The sequence below is a fragment of the Drosophila serrata genome, unplaced genomic scaffold, assembly GCF_035046125.1.
Source record: "Drosophila serrata isolate PLE 108 unplaced genomic scaffold, ASM3504612v1 contig_187, whole genome shotgun sequence".
Classification (NCBI taxonomy): Eukaryota; Metazoa; Arthropoda; class Insecta; order Diptera; family Drosophilidae; genus Drosophila; species Drosophila serrata.
This window is the reverse complement of record NW_028257085.1, coordinates 408957-427650: the sequence shown is the minus strand read 5'-3', so window position 1 is coordinate 427650 and position 18694 is coordinate 408957. Positions and strand designations below refer to the sequence as shown.

General features: G+C 39.6%; 2 protein-coding genes across 6 annotated transcripts in view; one reads left to right on the top strand and one right to left on the bottom strand.

Annotated features, from left to right (window-relative positions):
• The window catches only part of LOC110180214 (dynein regulatory complex subunit 3), a 246250-nt gene that overhangs the window by 58435 nt on the left and 169121 nt on the right, over positions 1-18694 (bottom strand). The gene's annotated exons all lie outside the window — the stretch shown is intronic.
• LOC147644321 (uncharacterized) lies at positions 4107-14465 on the top strand. The gene is made up of 3 exons (XM_086829179.1): positions 4107-4157; positions 12708-13774; positions 13839-14465. Exons 1-2 carry the CDS (start codon positions 4107-4109, stop codon positions 13617-13619), a joined length of 963 nt encoding a protein of 320 aa, XP_086685305.1. The 3' UTR covers positions 13620-13774; positions 13839-14465.

The following is an 18694-nucleotide window of genomic DNA, read 5'->3' as shown; positions in this document are numbered from 1 at the left end:
AAATAAACACTTTACCCTTTGAGGCGCATATACCTGGGTACAATTACTGTGGACCTGGCACAAACCTTGAGAAACGATTACTTCGTGGTGACCGAGGGATCAATGGTTTAGAGGAGGCTTGTCGGGAACACGACATAGCATATTCAAATAGCAAGGACTTGAGTGAACGACATAGAGCAGATTCCATCTTAATTGATAGGGCTCGGGATCGTGTAAAAGCATTGAATAGCAGCATTAGTGAAAGAGCTGCAGCATATTTTGTGAGCAACGTGATGAAGCTAAAGAAAAAATTTGGGATGGGAACAAAGCAGCAGAAAAAGAAAGTTGTAAAAAACTCTTGCCTCAATCATCAGAAAGGCAACAATCGAATTGCGAAAGAATAAACCTCTTGACTTATTGAATGCAGTAAAAGTGGCTCGCTCTGCAGTATCTAACTCTATGGGGTGTAGGAAAAATATTGTAATTCCACGGGTTATAGCAGTCCCTAAAATTGGTGGTTTTTTACCATTGGTACCTATTATTATTTGCGTTATCGAATTTTGATATATTGAAGTTTGCCTTTAAAAATATTCCTCATTTTCGAGGAGTTTATATGAAAGATGAGAGCACGAAATTTCTTCATCTTTCTGAATGTGGAATAATAAATTTAGCAGACTCGACATCACAAGGAACGCATTGGGTAGCCTATTTTAAGAAGGGAACTCGAACTCACTCGTTTTACTTTGATAGTTTTGGAAATTTTCAAACTCCATTAGAAGTAATAAGATATTTGGGTAAAAATATAAAATATAATTACAATCGTTTCCGAAAATTTGGTAATTTTAACTGTGGGCATTTATGTATCAAAATTTTACTAGAGTGCAATTCAAGCCATGTCCTGCCTAACCTTCACTTTACATGAAGTGGACAATATGAGTCGATAGACGTTTCTTAGAATTCCCTCCCATTCCACACATGCTGTGTAGTCGGAAGAGGAGAAATGTTCTCCTCGTCGGGTATAAAATCAGGGACCTCGTCTAGGAAAAATATCATTCAGCGAAGAACAACCGCCAAGACCAGCCACCAGCCACCAGCCACCAGCTAAACACCACCACATCAAAACACCGAAAAAAAAAAATGAAGATGTTTGTCAGCTCCACCACCTCCACCAGCTCCACCGCTTCCACCAGCTCCACCGCCTCCAACAGCTCCACCAGCTCCACCGCCTCCACCAGCTCCACCGGCACCAACACCAACTCCACCACCTCCACCACCATCACCAATTTACCCGAAGGGGTATCAGAGGAGGACGTCAATACCCTGATGAGGGACATCGAGCAGGATCCGCTGATGCTTGCCCTTAACGAATGCAGGGTTAAGGGTAAGATCAGCTTTAGCAAACTCCCAGTCAACATGGAGTTTGACATTTTTTCAGCGAGGAGGGTAGCTGGCAAGTTTGGGCAAAATATAATGCTCGAGCTTGCCAATGTCTATCTTCCAGATAGATACAATTCTATTGAAGATAGCCTAATTTATTTCTTTAATTCTAAATGCTACACCCTTATCAAAAGGGATAATGTCAATATCGACTTTAATTTAAAAAATGTCAAGTAGCTTTTAAAAATTAAAAAATTAATAAATAAAAAGCAATTTTTAAACTTAAATGATAAACTTTTTATTATTGGGAAATGGGTATTGGGGATCTTTTTTTCAACATTTTTATTTTTCAGAACTTACAAAACTAGAAAAGAATATTAAATAAATAAAAAATAAAAAATGTAAACTAAAAATCAAAATTTTTTTAATATTGGGAAATGGGAATTGGGGTTGTTTTTTCAGCATTTATTTTTCAGATTCTTTAAAATTACAAAAAAAAAAAAAAAAACAATTATCATAATAAATTAAATTAAATAAAATTCAAAATTTTTTATTATTGGGAAATAAAATTGGGTATATTTTTTTCACAATTTTAGTTGATGTTCTCTTCATCAGGTCAGGGGTGTTTATCATATCAGATCAGGTCGTACAACCAGGTCTGTTTATCAGACCTGTTAATACCAGGTCTGTTTATCAGATCAGATCAGATCGTACAACCAGGTCTATTTATCAGACCTGTTAATACCAGGTCTGTTTATCAGATAAGATCAGGTCGTACAACCAGGTCTGTTTATCTGATCAGAACAGGTCGTACAACCAGGTCTATTTATCAGACCAGTTAATACCAGGTCTGTTTATCAGATCAGATCAGGTCGTACAACCAGGTCTGTTTATCAGATCAGATCAGATAATACCACATATATATATATGCTTATGATTAATAAATTTTTTCTCAGTACATTCCCAGCCTCAAGACTAAAAAAAACCACTCTTACTCTTCGAATTTAAATATTTTCAAATTACATCACAATGAACCAAAATATTTTATCACAATACATCTCCATTGATGAGATCTCCACCCTCAGTCCTTGAAGAGAGTTCAAAAAATTTTAATGTTAGTGAACTAGCACGAGATCATATTTTGGATAAAACATATGGATTATACATACATACTATACATATGGACAAAAATGACTCTGTTCAATTAATGTTAGGGAATAATCAAATAAATGTATCAAATAATACAATTGAGTTTGAGGATGGGCAAAACTGGAAACTCACTAGCGGATTATATTCTTTAATATTCCACCATCTTCCAAAAAATTATAATACAGATGATCTGGAGCTATATAGAGAAATTTTACAAAAAACTAATGCCTACCGAAGAAATTTTCTACCAAACGGACAAGTGAAAGGAACGAGAGCATTAAAATATTCTCAAATTATCAAACCACTTTTAGCTAATTTTCCCGTCACCAAGTCTACACCTAAACGCAATAAAGAAAACGTAACCGGGTCTGGTTTCATGTCACTTGAAATGAATAAACCTAATTATGTATACTGGGACGATCCAAATGAGTTAGTGGAACGACTTAAACTTTAAATAGCTTCGGAAACAGCTGGAAATACAAATCACACAAACGAAATTACATCGATAATTGAAGAGCTCCGAGAGGCCAAAATTATATTCTAATTTAGTATATATTTATGTTGTAATATTCAAATGAGATTATACTCATCATGACCGTTGACAAGTTTGGACGATACTGATCGAAACTTTAATACACAAAAAAGGCGTATAAAAAATGGTGGCTTCCCAAAAGAAAACGCAGACATCGTCATCAAAGAATATGTTGATAAAGCTATTCATGAGTTGAGAGTATCCTTAACATCATTGATTACAAAATTTCAAGAAGCAATTGGTCAAAGTTTTGATGGTGTTACGGGAATCGATACTGATACAGAGGGTAATTTTAATATTCAACGTGAAAAAAATGTTGGGATTCCCAAAGAAGCTAAAGATATAGCGAACAAGGAATATGTCGACAAGTCTGTAAAGAGGCTGAGGGATTCTATTATTTCACATCAACAAGATTTAATTGTTAGTATTCCTGATGAGAAAACTAGAGATATTGAAGATCGAATAGAGAGACTTAAGGTTGTTGTCTCATCTATTATTGAAAAAATAAGATTTTCGAAATAATTGAATAGTCTTTTACCTGATAATGAGTAGACGAGGAATTATTAATGAATTACACGCTCCTGCGCGCAAACGCAGGATTTTCTAACGTCGGAGGGTTATTACAAAGGGAATAAATTCGTTATGGCAGGCTGATCTGGTGGAAATGGGAAAGTACTCTGCCTCGAATAATGGATATCGCTTCCTACTAACAGTAATTGACACATTCTCGAAATTTGCGTGGGGTGAAGCACTTAAGTCTAAGTCTGCAAAAGATGTTGTTGAAGCAATGGAGAAAATATTTAAATCTGGGCGTGGAGTACCAAAACATCTACAAACAGATGATGGAAAAGAGTTTTTTAACGAACAATTTAAGTCTTTGATGAAACGACATCAAATAAATAATTATTCAACATTTAGTACTTTAAAGGCTTCAATTGTTGAGAGATTCAACATAACATTAAAAGAACTTATGTGGAAAGAGTTTTCTTACAACGGGAGCTATAAGTGGGTTGAAATCTATAAAAAATTAATTAACTTTAACAACAACAAAATACACAGGACTATAAAAATGGCTCCTATCGATGTGAATGTTGAGAATGAGAAATACATCTTGGGAACGGTATACAATAATATAAAAATGTTTACAGGTAGCAAACTGAAAATTGGTGACAATGTTCGAATTTCAAAATATAAGGGAGTATTTGAGAAATCGTACACTCCTAATTGGAATGTTGAAATTTTTAGGATATACAAAGTTCAAAATACATATCCAACCACATATCTATTAGAAGACTTGGAAATCCTATTAAGGGAGGATTCTATAAGGAAGAGCTAAAAAAAACTAGATTTCCCAATACCTACCTAGTTGAGAAGGTACTTAAAAGAGAGGGAAAAAGATGTCTTGTACGTTGGTTGGGTTTCCGAAAACCGACGACAACTGGATAAATAACTCTGAAATTGTATAATGAAATAAAGACACAAGCAGTTTTTATTTATTTATTTATACATTTTTTTTTTCATTGATTCAATTTTATTCTAATAATCTTAATATTATATACACATAGATTTAATTTATTTTTAGTCTTAAAGTAAGTATTTTTAAATAAATTATTATACTAGAAATACAAAATAAATGATGTTTTTATTTAAATACAATTTTTGGATCTCTCATTTTATCCATTGGAATATAATGCCAAATTAAATTTTCTTCGAATTCGTCGAGCGCACTTTCGGTATATTCTAATTTTCTTTTAAGAGTTCCTCTCTCACCCTCATTATTTGGGGTGTTTCCTAGAGCAGACATTCGGCTAAGCCAAACCCTTGAATCTGCTTCTAGAGCTGCCATACAGCCTTCAATTTCCCTACGAACTGTTTTATAATGACCTATTGCTAGAGTGGATATTCCATCATCACAAATAACTCTTTTGTCATCCTTATTATCCAAAGTTATTTTTGTAATTTTTAATGTACTAATTTCATGCCCTCTCGACCTAAACATGTACATGCTATCACTTTCTTGTTGTCCTGTGAACAAACAATTTTTATAATTGTTAAAAGTAATCTTCTCCAAACAACTTCGTTTAACTTCCTTATTTTTTATAACACATGTTTCAGGCTCGCTACCTACACCCGCTGCTGTGTAGGCATACATTTTTGAGCGAAGACCCACAAACTCAGTCATTGACCTACCCTGCAGTTCGTCTTTGAAGAACCCTAAGCGCTTCTTATTACACTGCTGGAAATTATATCGCCTAGCCAATTGATCTGGATATTCAGATGTATCAAATTTTAAAGCAACATCTTCACGAATGTCACTATATAAATCCTCTGTTTTAATAGAGTAGATAAATGAATCTGTATCCATATAGTTTAATTCAAGTGCATTCTGAAATTTGGGTTTCATATATGAGTAGGAAAATCATACATCTTCCATTTGGATAACTCCAACACTACAAAACCCAGGTATGTTGGCTTATCACAAACGTTATGAAGTCTATTCATTTGAATTGCATACATGTTTTACTAAACTTGTTGTACTTGAAAATTGACCTGGCTTTAAGTCCCTCGCACGTACCTATGCTCTGTGTTAATATCAATATATTTTTTAAGCCAAGGTTTTTGCTTGAATTCGAGGATACTATGTACCTTTTCGAGTTCTAAACCATTATCACTGCTTTAAAGTTTTATAGTGTATGATATATTTGGTTTTATTACAAAGATCGGCTTTTAATTTGGGAGTCTTTGAGGTTTTTGAAGGGAGTCTGTTTCCAGGACAGAAAGGCAGGTCATTGTGTTCATCGTGAAGCGAGATACTCGCTTTCATCACAAATAGAATTAATATTGAACATTTCTATTTCTGGTTGATTTAACCATTTAAAATTTCCATAAGGGAGTGCTTCTGACATTGCCCATCCATATAAATTATTAGCATCCACATACATTAAATATTCTGACTCCTTACTCGGGTCAAAATCTTGAAGATATTTGTGGTTTGCTTTGGTATATCTATGACTACTTTGAACAAGTCCCCCTCGAATTCCAGATTGAATATATGTTATCATATCAATATCAGTCAGTAATTCGAGGGATATTCCTGTAGTTTTCAACATCGCATCCCATGACAAGCCTGGAGTTATATAATAATGGGCAGGATCGAGTTGGTAGATATTTGAACAAATAGCCCTAAAGTTCTGAAAAACGTCTGTGAGCAACAAAACATCTGTCTTAAATAGAGTTCCAAATAATCTCTAAGTGTTTGACACTTGAAGTGACTCCAAACCTGAACGGCATGAAGATAATCAGCTTCAGAGCATTCGGAGTCTGTTAATTTACTATAAAAATTTTCTCGAGGTGGGAGAGAGGTTTCTAATAATTTTTTATCAGAATCCAAGTATTCATATGGGAATACACCTTTCCTACGAAGTAGGGAGAAATCTTTTATGTCTGGAAATTGATTTCGAAGAACTTTGAAATCCCCTTCATTTAAATTTCCTGCAAGTTTGTCTAGGCTAGAGGGCATGAAGCGAATGGTATCTAAAAATCTAATTTCCATCTTATTTTTCCCTAATGGAATATATTTAGAAATGGAAATATATAATTCCTTATTCAAAGGAATTATTTTAATTTCTCCATCAATCTCCCCAAGTTCTTTCACAAACAAGTGTGAATCGTATTTGGATAGATTGTGGAAGAAAACAGGTATAAAATCTCCTGTCTTATATTTAAGGTTGCACTCACTATGTGCTGCACCTCGAAATTGCCCAGTAAAATGGCAGTGATCCCTGACTCTATCGCTACCTAAAATTCCCTTACATATGTGACAATTGAGGGCCTCGTCAAAATCATATGAATCCTGTGCACTCATTTGGAGTGGTACTACATAATTCATGTAGTTTTGGTAAATAGCGGACAAATCGGATGTTAAACTATCTACAAAAGTGCGCCCGACATTTAATCCGGTCTTAGATACAAATTTTTCTAACGAGGGGTCGAATGAACATTTTATATAATATGCAAAGGCTATCGGGACATGCTTATTTACTAATTGGGTTTTTTCACTTACATCTATTGTTGTGGGCTCAAGTATGCATTCGAAGTCTGCATACACAGCGAAGGGCACCTCCAGCTGGCGATGGACATTCTTGAATTTGACCTCATTTTCCCCTTCCTTAGGCTGTTGAGTCACAATGTTGCTGCATCTTTCAGAGTGCCTGTGAGCCCTTTCCTCACTCGTTGAAAAGGATAGGCACTTGTTGCAGAACCATCGCCTATTTCCTTTTTTTCCTAACTGTGAAGATAGGAGGCTGGAATTTAACAATTAAAAATTGAGTTAGTCAATTATCATCATACCATATATTTATATATTTTTTTATTTTTTGTTTTATTATTTATTTTATTTATTTATTTATTTTTTTTTTTTTTGAGTGTGCTTACCCGGAAATATTTTTGATCCACACATAATGTCCATTAATATCGGTGGTAGGTCCATCCAGATACAGCAAATTGAGATGATGCTGCTTCTCAGTTCCATTTGTATAGAGGGGTCCAAAAATAGTGTCCTTATCCTCGTCATACCCAAACACATTAAGACTTATGTGAGGGTTTTGTTGGACGAATACATTTATTTTATCCGTTTTCATTGGGAATGTCAACCCAGTGAAATCGATCCTGATGTTGTTTGTGTGTATGATGCTTGATTTGATATCAACATCATACACACAACACCGCTCTCCCTTTTCCTTTGGGTTTAATGCGGATACGATTGCCCACTTAAAACAGAAAACATCCTTGTTCTGTACATTGACGCATGCTCTACGGGCTTTAAGGCGTACAGGTAGATCGAAATATTCCGATCCTTTGAGAGGAACACATTGAAGCATGTTCAACTCCACCCTAAGTATGCGTGTTAGGGTCCATCCACTGTCCTTCTCTTGGAACTCATCCATTTTCGATTTTATACTATCAGTATGGCAATCGTATAAATCAAATAAGTTGGATGATATCGTAACCAAACTCATCGTACTTTGGAACGATTTAATTTCCACTTGCGTTTCATGTTCTTTTACTAACATGTACTCCGCAAACAGCTCAAAATTTATTTTTGAAGCTGTATGGAAACTGAGGACTCTTTCAATATAAGGGAGCAGCGCCTGGCCCGCTTCATGCAAAAATTCACCAGGAATCCTTAGAGTTGCTCCCTCATTCGTAAACATATATTGAAGGATACGTCCCTTGTATCCATCAATAATTTGTTTTACTTGTCCATCTAGGGGTCGGGTAGCAAAATATTTGTGCTGTTCTGTGCGAACATGGTGATGCCATTGCACATTAATTGGAAGGTTCTGCTGACAGGAGTTGCAGAAAATTCCTTGCATGTTGTTGAAGTTGTTGTTGTTGGCATACATTTTGGTACTGATGGTGTTGATGACGATGATGGTGATGAAGATGAAGATGAAGATGAATGATGATAGATGATAGATGATGATGATGATGATGATGATGATGAAGATGAAGATGATGATGATGATGATGATGATTTTGTTGATTGTTTGTTGATTGTTTATTAATGTTGATTGTTTTTTATTTATTGATTTTGTACTTTTATATTTAATTTAAATTTTGTTTACTTTTGCAGTTCTGCACTTTTGCACTTTTGCACTTTTGCACGTTTGCACTTTATAAATTTTGTGTAAACTTTATAAATTTTGAACAAACTTTTTAAAATTTATTTAATTTTTCCACTCTGGATAGATCAAACCGCCAACTAGAAGTGATTCTTAGTACTCAACTAGTCCATACGCGGACCCACGAAAATCAGAAAATGTATAGCAAACACTTGACATTTTCTTACCCTTTCCATCCTTTTTAAAGCCAGCTCCGCCTTCACTGAGAAACCGTTACAAGTGTATCCCTTTCACCCACCACCCCTATTTAGATAAGCTAATTGTATATGTCATCACACGCATTCGAACAACTCCAGATGCAATGAGTGTGGGAAAACCCCTTCCTCCCATCCTTTTTCAAGGAGGGAATTGTGTGTTTCTCTCCTTCTATGGGAAAACAAATGACCTTTTCAAGTATCTCTCAAGGAAAATCACATCCATCCCTTTCTTAAGTGAGGATCGTGGGTGAACGTCCACGTGCGTGAACGTGATCGAGCAGAGCGTGGGCGTGGAATTTTCCATTTCACCCCCGTCCCTTTTTTAAGTGAGGATTGAGGGTCAACGTCCAAGTGTGCTCGAGGATCGAGCAGAGCGTGGATTTTTCCGTTAGCACCCTTCTTCAATTCCACCCCCGTCCCTTTTTTAAGTGAGGATTGTGGGTCAACGTCCACGTGCGTGAACGGGATCGATGCGGCCCAGGATCGCTGCGGTGCGACCTTTTCAATTGCCTCCCCCGTCCCTTTCTTTAAGTGAGGGTCGTGGGAACGTACACGTGCGCTCCGGGATCGCTCGGGATCGCTCCCCTCCCTTTCGCACTCGTATCCACATCCTTGTTGGGGCGCTTGAACACTTGTTCACAAGTGTCCTTTTACATACACTGACCCTAATTAATTGCATCTTTATTACCCCCATCCATTGACAGGTTGACAGCTAACCCTCATTAATTGCATTTTTATTACTCAAAGCAATTAAATGTTTTGACAGCTAACCCATTAATTGCATTTTTATTACCCCTTTTGCCGACATCAAAGGTCCCGAAAATCCCGTTTCTATACTACTAACGTTTAACTTAAAAAGTTTTTTAATTTATTTTCTGTTTTTAGTTTTTATTTCATTCTGTTGTTTGTATTCAACTGAGACTACGATACCCATGTTGATGATTTAACTATTATCCTTTTGTAGCGCCATCGAATTTAATGTTAATCAACATTGTGTGGTGGTTCAGAAAAACAAACCGATCAAAACTTAACAGAACGGTTCGTTGACCACTCGATCAAGCTTTACAATACAAACAAGTACTTTCAGTTGACTTGACTGAGAGAAAATTTTTAATAATTATTGTAATTCCAGAAAATAAGTTCCTATAGAATTAACAACAGTTTAACTTCATTTATTATTTTATTTTAAAAAATAGACATGAATTATTTTTAAGTGCATAAGCTAGGCTAAGATAGAAAATATATTATTCGCATTTTTTGAACTCGAAGCGACGCACCAATTTTGTCGTTCGTGCCAAGTCTGCCACCACATCTCGGTTTTCGTTAATTTTAATTTTAATAAACTAATTAAAAAATTCTTGGCGCCCCCGGGTGGACAAGACGAAAATTGGCAACATAATTAAATAATAAATAATAGTGACAGTGACACAGTATATACATATGTATATATATATATACATATAAATATACAAATAAATGATGTTTTTATTTAAATACAATTTTTGGATCTCTCATTTTATCCATTGGAATATAATGCCAAATTAAATTTTCTTCGAATTCGTCGAGCGCACTTTCGGTATCTTCTAATTTTCTTTTAAGAGTTCCTCTCTCACCCTCATTATTTGGGGTGTTTCCTAGAGCAGACATTCGGCTAAGCCAAACCCTTGAATCTGCTTCTAGAGCTGCCATACAGCCTTCAATTTCCCTACGAACTGTTTTATAATGACCTATTGCTAGAGTGGATATTCCATCATCACATATAACTCTTTTGTCATCCTTATTTTTAATGTACTAATTTCATGCCCTCTCGACCTAAACATGTACATGCTATCACTTTCTTGTTGTCCTGCGAACAAACAATTTTTATAATTGTTAAAAATTATCTTCTCCAAACAACTTCGTTTAACTTCCTTATTTTTTATAACACATGTTTCAGGCTCGCTACCTACACCCGCTGCTGTGTAGGCATACATTTTTGAGCGAAGACCCACAAACTCAGTCATTGACCTACCCTGCAGTTCGTCTTTGAAGAACCCTAAGCGCTTCTTATTACACTGCTGGAAATTATATCGCCTAGCCAATTGATCTGGATATTCAGATGTATCAAATTTTAAAGCAACATCTTCACGAATGTCACTATATAAATCCTCTGTTTTAATAGAGTAGATAAATGAATCTGTATCCATATAGTTTAATTCAAGTGCATTCTGAAATTTGGGTTTCATATATGAGTAAGAAAATCATACATCTTCCATTTGGATAACTCCAACACTACAAAACCCAGGTATGTTGGCTTATCACAAACGTTATGAAGTCTATTCATTTGAATTGCATACATGTTTTACTAAATTTCTCAAAATTACTTTTAGCCCTAGTCCTATGCTCTGTGTTAATATCAATATATTTTTTAAGCCAAGGTTTTTGCTTGAATTCGAGGATACTATGTACCTTTTCGAGTTCTAAACCATTATCACTGCTTTAAAGTTTTATAGTGTATGATATATTTGGTTTTATTACAAAGATCGGCTTTTAATTTGGGAGTCTTTGAGGTTTTTGAAGGGAGTCTGTTTCCAGGACAGAAAGGCAGGTCATTGTGTTCATCGTGAAGCGAGTACTCGCTTTCATCACAAATAGAATTAATATTGAACATTTCTATTTCTGGTTAATTTAACCATTTAAAATTTCCATAAGGGAGTGCTTCTGACATTGCCCATCCATATAAATTATTAGCATCCACATACATTAAATATTCTGACTCCTTACTCCGGTCAAAATCTTGAAGATATTTGTGGTTTGCTTTGGTATATCTATGACTACTTTGAACAAGTCCCCCTCGAATTCCAGATTGAATATATGTTATCATATCAATATCAGCCAGTAATTCGAGGGATATTCCTGTAGTTTTCAACATCGCATCCCATGACAAGCCTGGAGTTGTATAATAATGGGCAGGATCGAGTTGGTAGATATTTGAACAAATAGCCCTAAAGTTCTGAAAAACGTCTGTGAGCAACAAAACATCTGTCTTAAATAGAGTTCCAAATAATCTCTAAGTGTTTGACAGTTGAAGTGGCTCCAAACATAAACGGCATGAAGATAATCAGCTTCAGAGCATTCGGAGTCTGTTAATTTACTATAAAAATTTTCTCGAGGTGGGAGAGAGGTTTCTAATAATTTTTTTTCAGAATCCAAGTATTCATATGGGAATACACCTTTCCTACGAAGTAGGGAGAAATCTTTTATGTCTGGAAATTGATTTCGAAGAACTTTGAAATCCCCTTCATTTAAATTTCCTGCAAGTTTGTCTAGGCTAGAGGGCATGAAGCGAATGGTATCTAAAAATCTAATTTCCATCTTATTTTTCCCTAATGGAATATATTTAGAAATGGAAATATATAATTCCTTATTCAAAGGAATTATTTTAATTTCTCCATCAATCTCCCCAAGTTCTTTCACAAACAAGTGTGAATCGTATTTGGATAGATTGTGGAAGAAAACAGGTATAAAATCTCCTGTCTTATATTTAAGGTTGCACTCACTATGTGCTGCACCTCGAAATTGCCCAGTAAAATGGCAGTGATCCCTGACTCTATCGCTACCTAAAATTCCCTTACATATGTGACAATTGAGGGCCTCGTCAAAATCATATGAATCCTGTGCACTCATTTGGAGTGGTACTACATAATTCATGTAGTTTTGGTAAATAGCGGACAAATCGGATGTTAAACTATCTACAAAAGTGTGCCCGGGACATTTAATCCGGTTTTAGTTACAAATTCTTCTAACGAGATAGCCAAGAATGAGGCTGAGGGCAAAACGGACCCTCGGGATGCCGAGGACAAGGCCAAATTCCTTGCGGAGATCGCGGAATTTGAGCAATACAAAGCGGCAAACCCGGCGGCGTTCCAGCCCTCGAAGGCAAAGCGAATTCGCTCACAGGAAGTGAGCGAAAGCGCGCCTAAGAGAGCGAAGGACCCACAGGGTAAGCCGCGAGCGACAAACTTTGTCAGCCAGGCAAAGAAGTTTAGCGAGGTGGCCAGAGACAGTCTGGCTATGGCACTGGTGGACGAGCTCCATGACGACGGTCGCCTGCTGTCGGAGAAGTGGGAGGAGATCGAGGCCAAGTTGGCCGACATGGTGACCGACAGGTTGGTCAGCATGCCGACCGGCCCCATCCCCTCCTTCGACTCCTCAGACGTGGTCAGAGGGCACCGGGTCATCAGGTGCGACGACGGGTTCTCCCGAAGCTTCCTGGCGGAGTGTGTGGCAAAGATTAGCGACACATGGGCTGGCCTTAAGATTAGGCTAGTCCACGCCAGGGAGATCCCAAGGAGACCCAGAGCTCGCATCTGGTTACCTAAGGGCCAAACTGACCATGCAAGGGTGATCGCCTGTCTGAAGGCCCAGAACCCAGATATCCATACAGAGGACTGGACCATCCTCAGGGCAGAGCAGGTGATGAAGGCGAGCCAGCCTTTCCTCCTGCTGATTAACCAGCAATGTCTGCCCCAGCTGGAGGCGAACGACCACAAGGTCCGGTACGGCATAAGGAAGGCCAAGATTAAGGTCTTCTTGGCCGAGCCGGACGAGATTCTGGAGGAAGTCGATGACACCAACAAATTGTTGGACGACATGGTCATCGACGACAAATCTCCGGACGCCACCCCCACTAACATCGATGTCGAGAATCGTGCAGATTAACCTGAAGCGCAGCTCGCACGCTTCAGCTAATCTCACGATCCTTCTAAGGGAGAGGGATATCGACATCGGTCTGATACAGGAGCCTTGGACCAGGGACGGGCAAGTCGCTGGACTGAGAATCCAAGGATACACACTACTGTGCACAAACTCGGATGGTAGGTCGAGGGCTTGCATTGTAATCAAGAATCATTTTAACTCTTTTCTCTGTCCCAATCTCAGCACACCTGACCTAGCAGTGGCCAGATTCGTGGCGGAGGATGGGAGCGGAGTCACTCTATCATCAGCGTATATGGCCCATGACGAGCCGGCCCCGCCTGAGCCGGTAGTCAAGCTGCTGCAATGGGCGGAAGTGACGAAGACGACCCTGGTGCTCGGGTGTGATGCGAACGCGAGGCACACGCTCTGGGGTAGTTCGGAGACTAACGAAAGAGGTGAGTCACTCTTTGACAATATTATATGTAGAAATGTAACGATATGCAATAAGGGTAATACCCCGACCTTTATCTTTCCGAGCACGGAAAACTTTCAAGGTTGGGAAGAGGTGCTAGACCTCACATTACTTATAGAACAAAATAAATACAGGGTCGAGAACTGGAGGGTATCAACAGAACACTCCTTCTCAGACCATAGATACATTTTCTTTGATATAACGGTACCAGCTAAGAAGCAGGTGCCGAGGAGAAACCCCCGTAAGACGGATTGGAAAGTTTTCAGCGAAATTGTCCGATCCAAAGTAAACGGCAGGAGGATCAAGACAATATCCACTGCAAAGGCACTCGACAAGGAGGTTGAGGACCTAACGAATATTCTGAACAACGCCTTCAAAGAGACTTGTAAGCCTACATTCTCGAAGAAGCAATACCCACTGTGGTGGACGAAGGAATTAAGCGTGCTCAGGAAGAGCGCGAGGAAGTCCTTTAACCACAGCTATGCAACCCGGGATTGGGGACCATACAAAGAGGCACAAAAAATCTACAAGAAGGCAGTATGCAAGGCCAAGAAAGAGTCCTGGCAAAACTACTGCGAGTCACTGGAAGGCATAAAGGACACGGCGAGAGTAAGCAAAATTCTCGCCAAAGGGCACATAAGCCCTACCCTGATCAATAGGGCAGACGGCTCCGCTACGACGACAATTGAGGAGTCACTAGAGCTACTAGTTGACACCCACTTCCCAGGAAGCCTGAGAGAGAGCTCGGAACCCGTGGAGGGAACGAGCTCTCAAATGGACACACCCACGAAAGACATCATTACCACTGAGCGGATACAGTGGGCAATAGATTCTTTCGATAAGTATAAAAGCCCGGGCCCAGACGGCTTATTACCGGCAATGCTACAATCAGCTAAGGACAGTATTTGCAAATGGCTAAAAGCCATTTACGAAGCTTGTTTAAGACTGACGCACGTCCCACTGCTGTGGAGAGAGGCTAAAGTCATTTTTATACCGAAACCGGGCAGAAGAGGGCATATCCTAGCAAAGGATTATAGACCGATAAGTCTTACCTCCTTCACCCTGAAGACACTAGAGAGACTCCTGGACGCCCACATCCGAGAGTCTCTAGAAGGGCAGCAACTCTCGGATGCGCAGCATGCGTACCGCAGAGGAAAATCTACGGAAACAGCGCTACACGTAGTTGTACATCATGTCGAGAAGACATTACAACACAAACAATACACGATGGCAGCCTTCCTAGACATCGAAGGCGCGTTCAATAACGTGAACCCCGACTCTATCCTGAGCTCCCTCAACTTGCTAGGTATTGAGAGAGGCATCAGAGAGTGGGTCGGAGTCATGCTAAAGAGCAGGACGATCACAGCCGAACTGAGTGGCACTCACCTCACGCGGACTGTGAAGAGAGGCACACCTCAGGGCGGGGTACTATCGCCCCTACTCTGGCTCACAAATATGAACGCCATATTGACAGAACTCAATACGGGTGGAGTCAAAGCAGTTGCATACGCGGACGACGTAGTACTGCTAGTATCAGGACCATACCCCGACGTCATTAGCGAAATAATGACGGGTGCGCTAGGTCGTCTAAACAAATGGGCAGAAACCTGCGGACTAGGTATCAACCCCACTAAAACGGAACTTATGCTCTTCACACGGAGAACTAAGATACCTCCCTTCAACATGCCCAGTATTAGCGGCATGGAGCTAAAACTATCGGAGCGAGCGAAATATCTAGGAGTGATTCTGGATAAAAAGCTCTCATGGAAAGATAACATTGCAGAACGAGTTAGGAAGGCAAGCATTGCATTCTACTCCTGCAGGAAAATGTTTGGGAACAAATGGGGACTGCACCCTAAGATAATTCTATGGCTCTACACTGCAGTGGTACGGCCAATTCTAACATACGGAGCTCTAGTATGGTGGCCGGCACTAACTAGGGCTTACAACAGAACGAAGCTGACACGGATACAACGGGCAGCGAGTGCGGGAGCAGTGGGTGCAATGCGCTCATGCCCCGCGGCTGCTCTCAACGCTATCCTAGATATAATGCCGATAGAGCTGTTCGTGAAGGACACTGCGGCACAGAGCGCAGTAAGACTGAAGGCGAGCAATTGCTGGAGGGACTACGGCGCCGGGCACGGAAAGATCCTTGCAAACAGCGGCATTAACACAGACGTTAAGACCGACTATATGATCGCGGAAATGAATTTCGGGAACGCATTCTCGACATCATACCCATCAAGGGACGACTGGAGTAGGGGCAGAGTAGTAGTGGAGAACGAGGTGTCCCTCTACACCGATGGCTCAAAAATGAGCTGCGGCGTAGGGGCTGGGATCTTCGCTGAAAACTGGGGAATTGAAAAGGCTTTCAATCTCTCTAACTCAGCGACGGTCTTTCAGGCTGAGTTACTAGCCATAAGGGAAGCAGTCGAACTTTCCTTAAGGCAGGAACTCAGGGGCAAAAGAGTTCGAATCTACTCGGATAGCCAAGCGGCTATAAAATCCCTATCTGCAGTAAAAACAAATTCAAGACTAGTGGCAGAATGCAAGAAGGCCCTTAATAGACTTGCCGACAAAAACACGGTACAAGTGACATGGGTACCGGGACACAACGAGATCCCAGGTAATGAGAAGGCAGACGAACTAGCCCGTGCAGGCTCGGCGGGGCTAAGCTCTGACTTCGAGTTACCGATCTCCCTAAACGCGATCCAGACAAGGATCCATGACCACTTTAGACAGATAGCCAGTAAAGAATGGCAAAGGAAGAGCGATCACAGAAGGTCAAGGGAATGTTGGCCGAGGTACGATAGGAAGCGAACCAGGGAACTGCTATCCAACAGCAAGCGGGATATCAGTAGGTTCACGGCACTCACCACGGGACATTGGGCGATCGGTTCGCATGCAATGAAGATGGGACTGCCATACAACGCAATCTGTAGAAGCTGTAAGCAACCTACAGAGCAAGAGACACCGGAACATCTGCTCTGCTTCTGCCCAGCGCTAAACCACATCAGGTTTCGCCACTTCGGTGCCTACCAGATGGAGTCACTGAGAAGCATAGGAAAGCTGAAAGTTTCAGCGATCCTAGGCTTCCTTGCTGACTCAGGATGGTACTGATAGTGAATAACAACAAGAAAAACAGAGGGTGTGGAACAAAAAGGAGCTTAGCTCTAATTGGAGGCCCCAGCAGTGGGCCTCACCACTGAAACCTACCTACCATTGTTGTGGGCTCAAGTATGCATTCGAAGTCTGCATACACAGCGAAGGGCACCTCCAGCTGGCGATGGACATTCATGAATTTGACCTCATTTTCCCCTTCCTTAGGCTGTTGAGTCACAATGTTGCTGCATCTTTCAGAGTGCCTGTGAGCCCTTTCCTCACTCGTTGAAAAGGATAGGCACTTGTTGCAGAACCATCGCCTATTTCCTTTTTTTCCTAACTGTGAAGATAGGAGGCTGGAATTTAACAATTAAAAATTGAGTTAGTCAATTATCATCATACCATATATTTATATATTTTTTTATTTTTTGTTTTATTATTTATTTTATTTATTTATTTATTTATTTTTTTTTTGAGTGTGCTTACCCGGAAATAAGTTTGATCCACACATAATGTCCATTAATATCGGTTGTAGGTCCATCCAGATACAGCAAATTGAGATGATGCTGCTTCTTAGTTCCATTTGTATAGAGGGGTCCAAAAATAGTGTCCTTATCTTCGTCATACTCAAACACATTAAGACTTATGTGAGGGTTTTGTTGGACGAATACATTTATTTTGTCTGTTTTCATTGGGAATGTCAGCCCAGTGAAATTGATCCTGATGTTGTTTGTGTGTATGATGGTTGATTTGATATCAACATCATACACACAACACCGCTCTCCCTTTTCCTTTGGGTTTAATGCGGATACGATTGCCCACTTAAAACAGAAAACATCCTTGTTCTGTACATTGACGCATGCTCTACGGGCTTTAAGGCGTACAGGTAGATCGAAATATTCCGATCCTTTGAGAGGAACACATTGAAGCATGTTCAACTCCACCCTAAGTATGCGTGTTAGGGTCCATCCACTGTCCTTCTCTTGGAACTCATCCATTTTCGATTTTATACTATCCGTATGGGATTCGTATAAATCAAATAAGTTGGATGATATCGTAACCAAACTCATCTTACTTTGGAACGATTTAATTTCCACTTGCGTTTCATGTTCTTTTACTAACATGTACTCCGCAAACAGCTCAAAATTTATTTTTGAAGCTGTATGGAAACTGAGGACTCTTTCAATATGAGGGAGCAGCGCCTGGCCCGCTTCATGCAAAAATTCACCAGGAATCCGTAGAGCTGCTCCCTCATTCGTAAACATATATTGAAGGATACGTCCCTTGTATCCATCAATAATTTGTTTTACTTGTCCATCTAGGGGTCGGGTAGCAAAATATTTGTGCTGTTCTGTGCGAACATGGTGATGCCATTGCACATTAATTGGAAGGTTCTGCTGACAGGAGTTGCAGAAAATTCCTTGCATGTTGTTGAAGTTGTTGTTGTTGGCAAACATTTTGGTACTGATGGTGTTGATGACGATGATGGTGATGAAGATGAAGATGAAGATGAAGATGATGATGA

Coding starts and splice junctions, on each gene's coding strand:
- LOC147644321 (XM_086829179.1), top strand. CDS start 4,107: ATGGCTCCTATCGATGTGAATGTTGAGAATGAGAAATACATCTTGGGA. Junction 4,158..12,707: donor AGAAATACATCTTGGGAACG/GTATACAATAAT, acceptor TCTTCTAACGAG/ATAGCCAAGAATGAGGCTGA.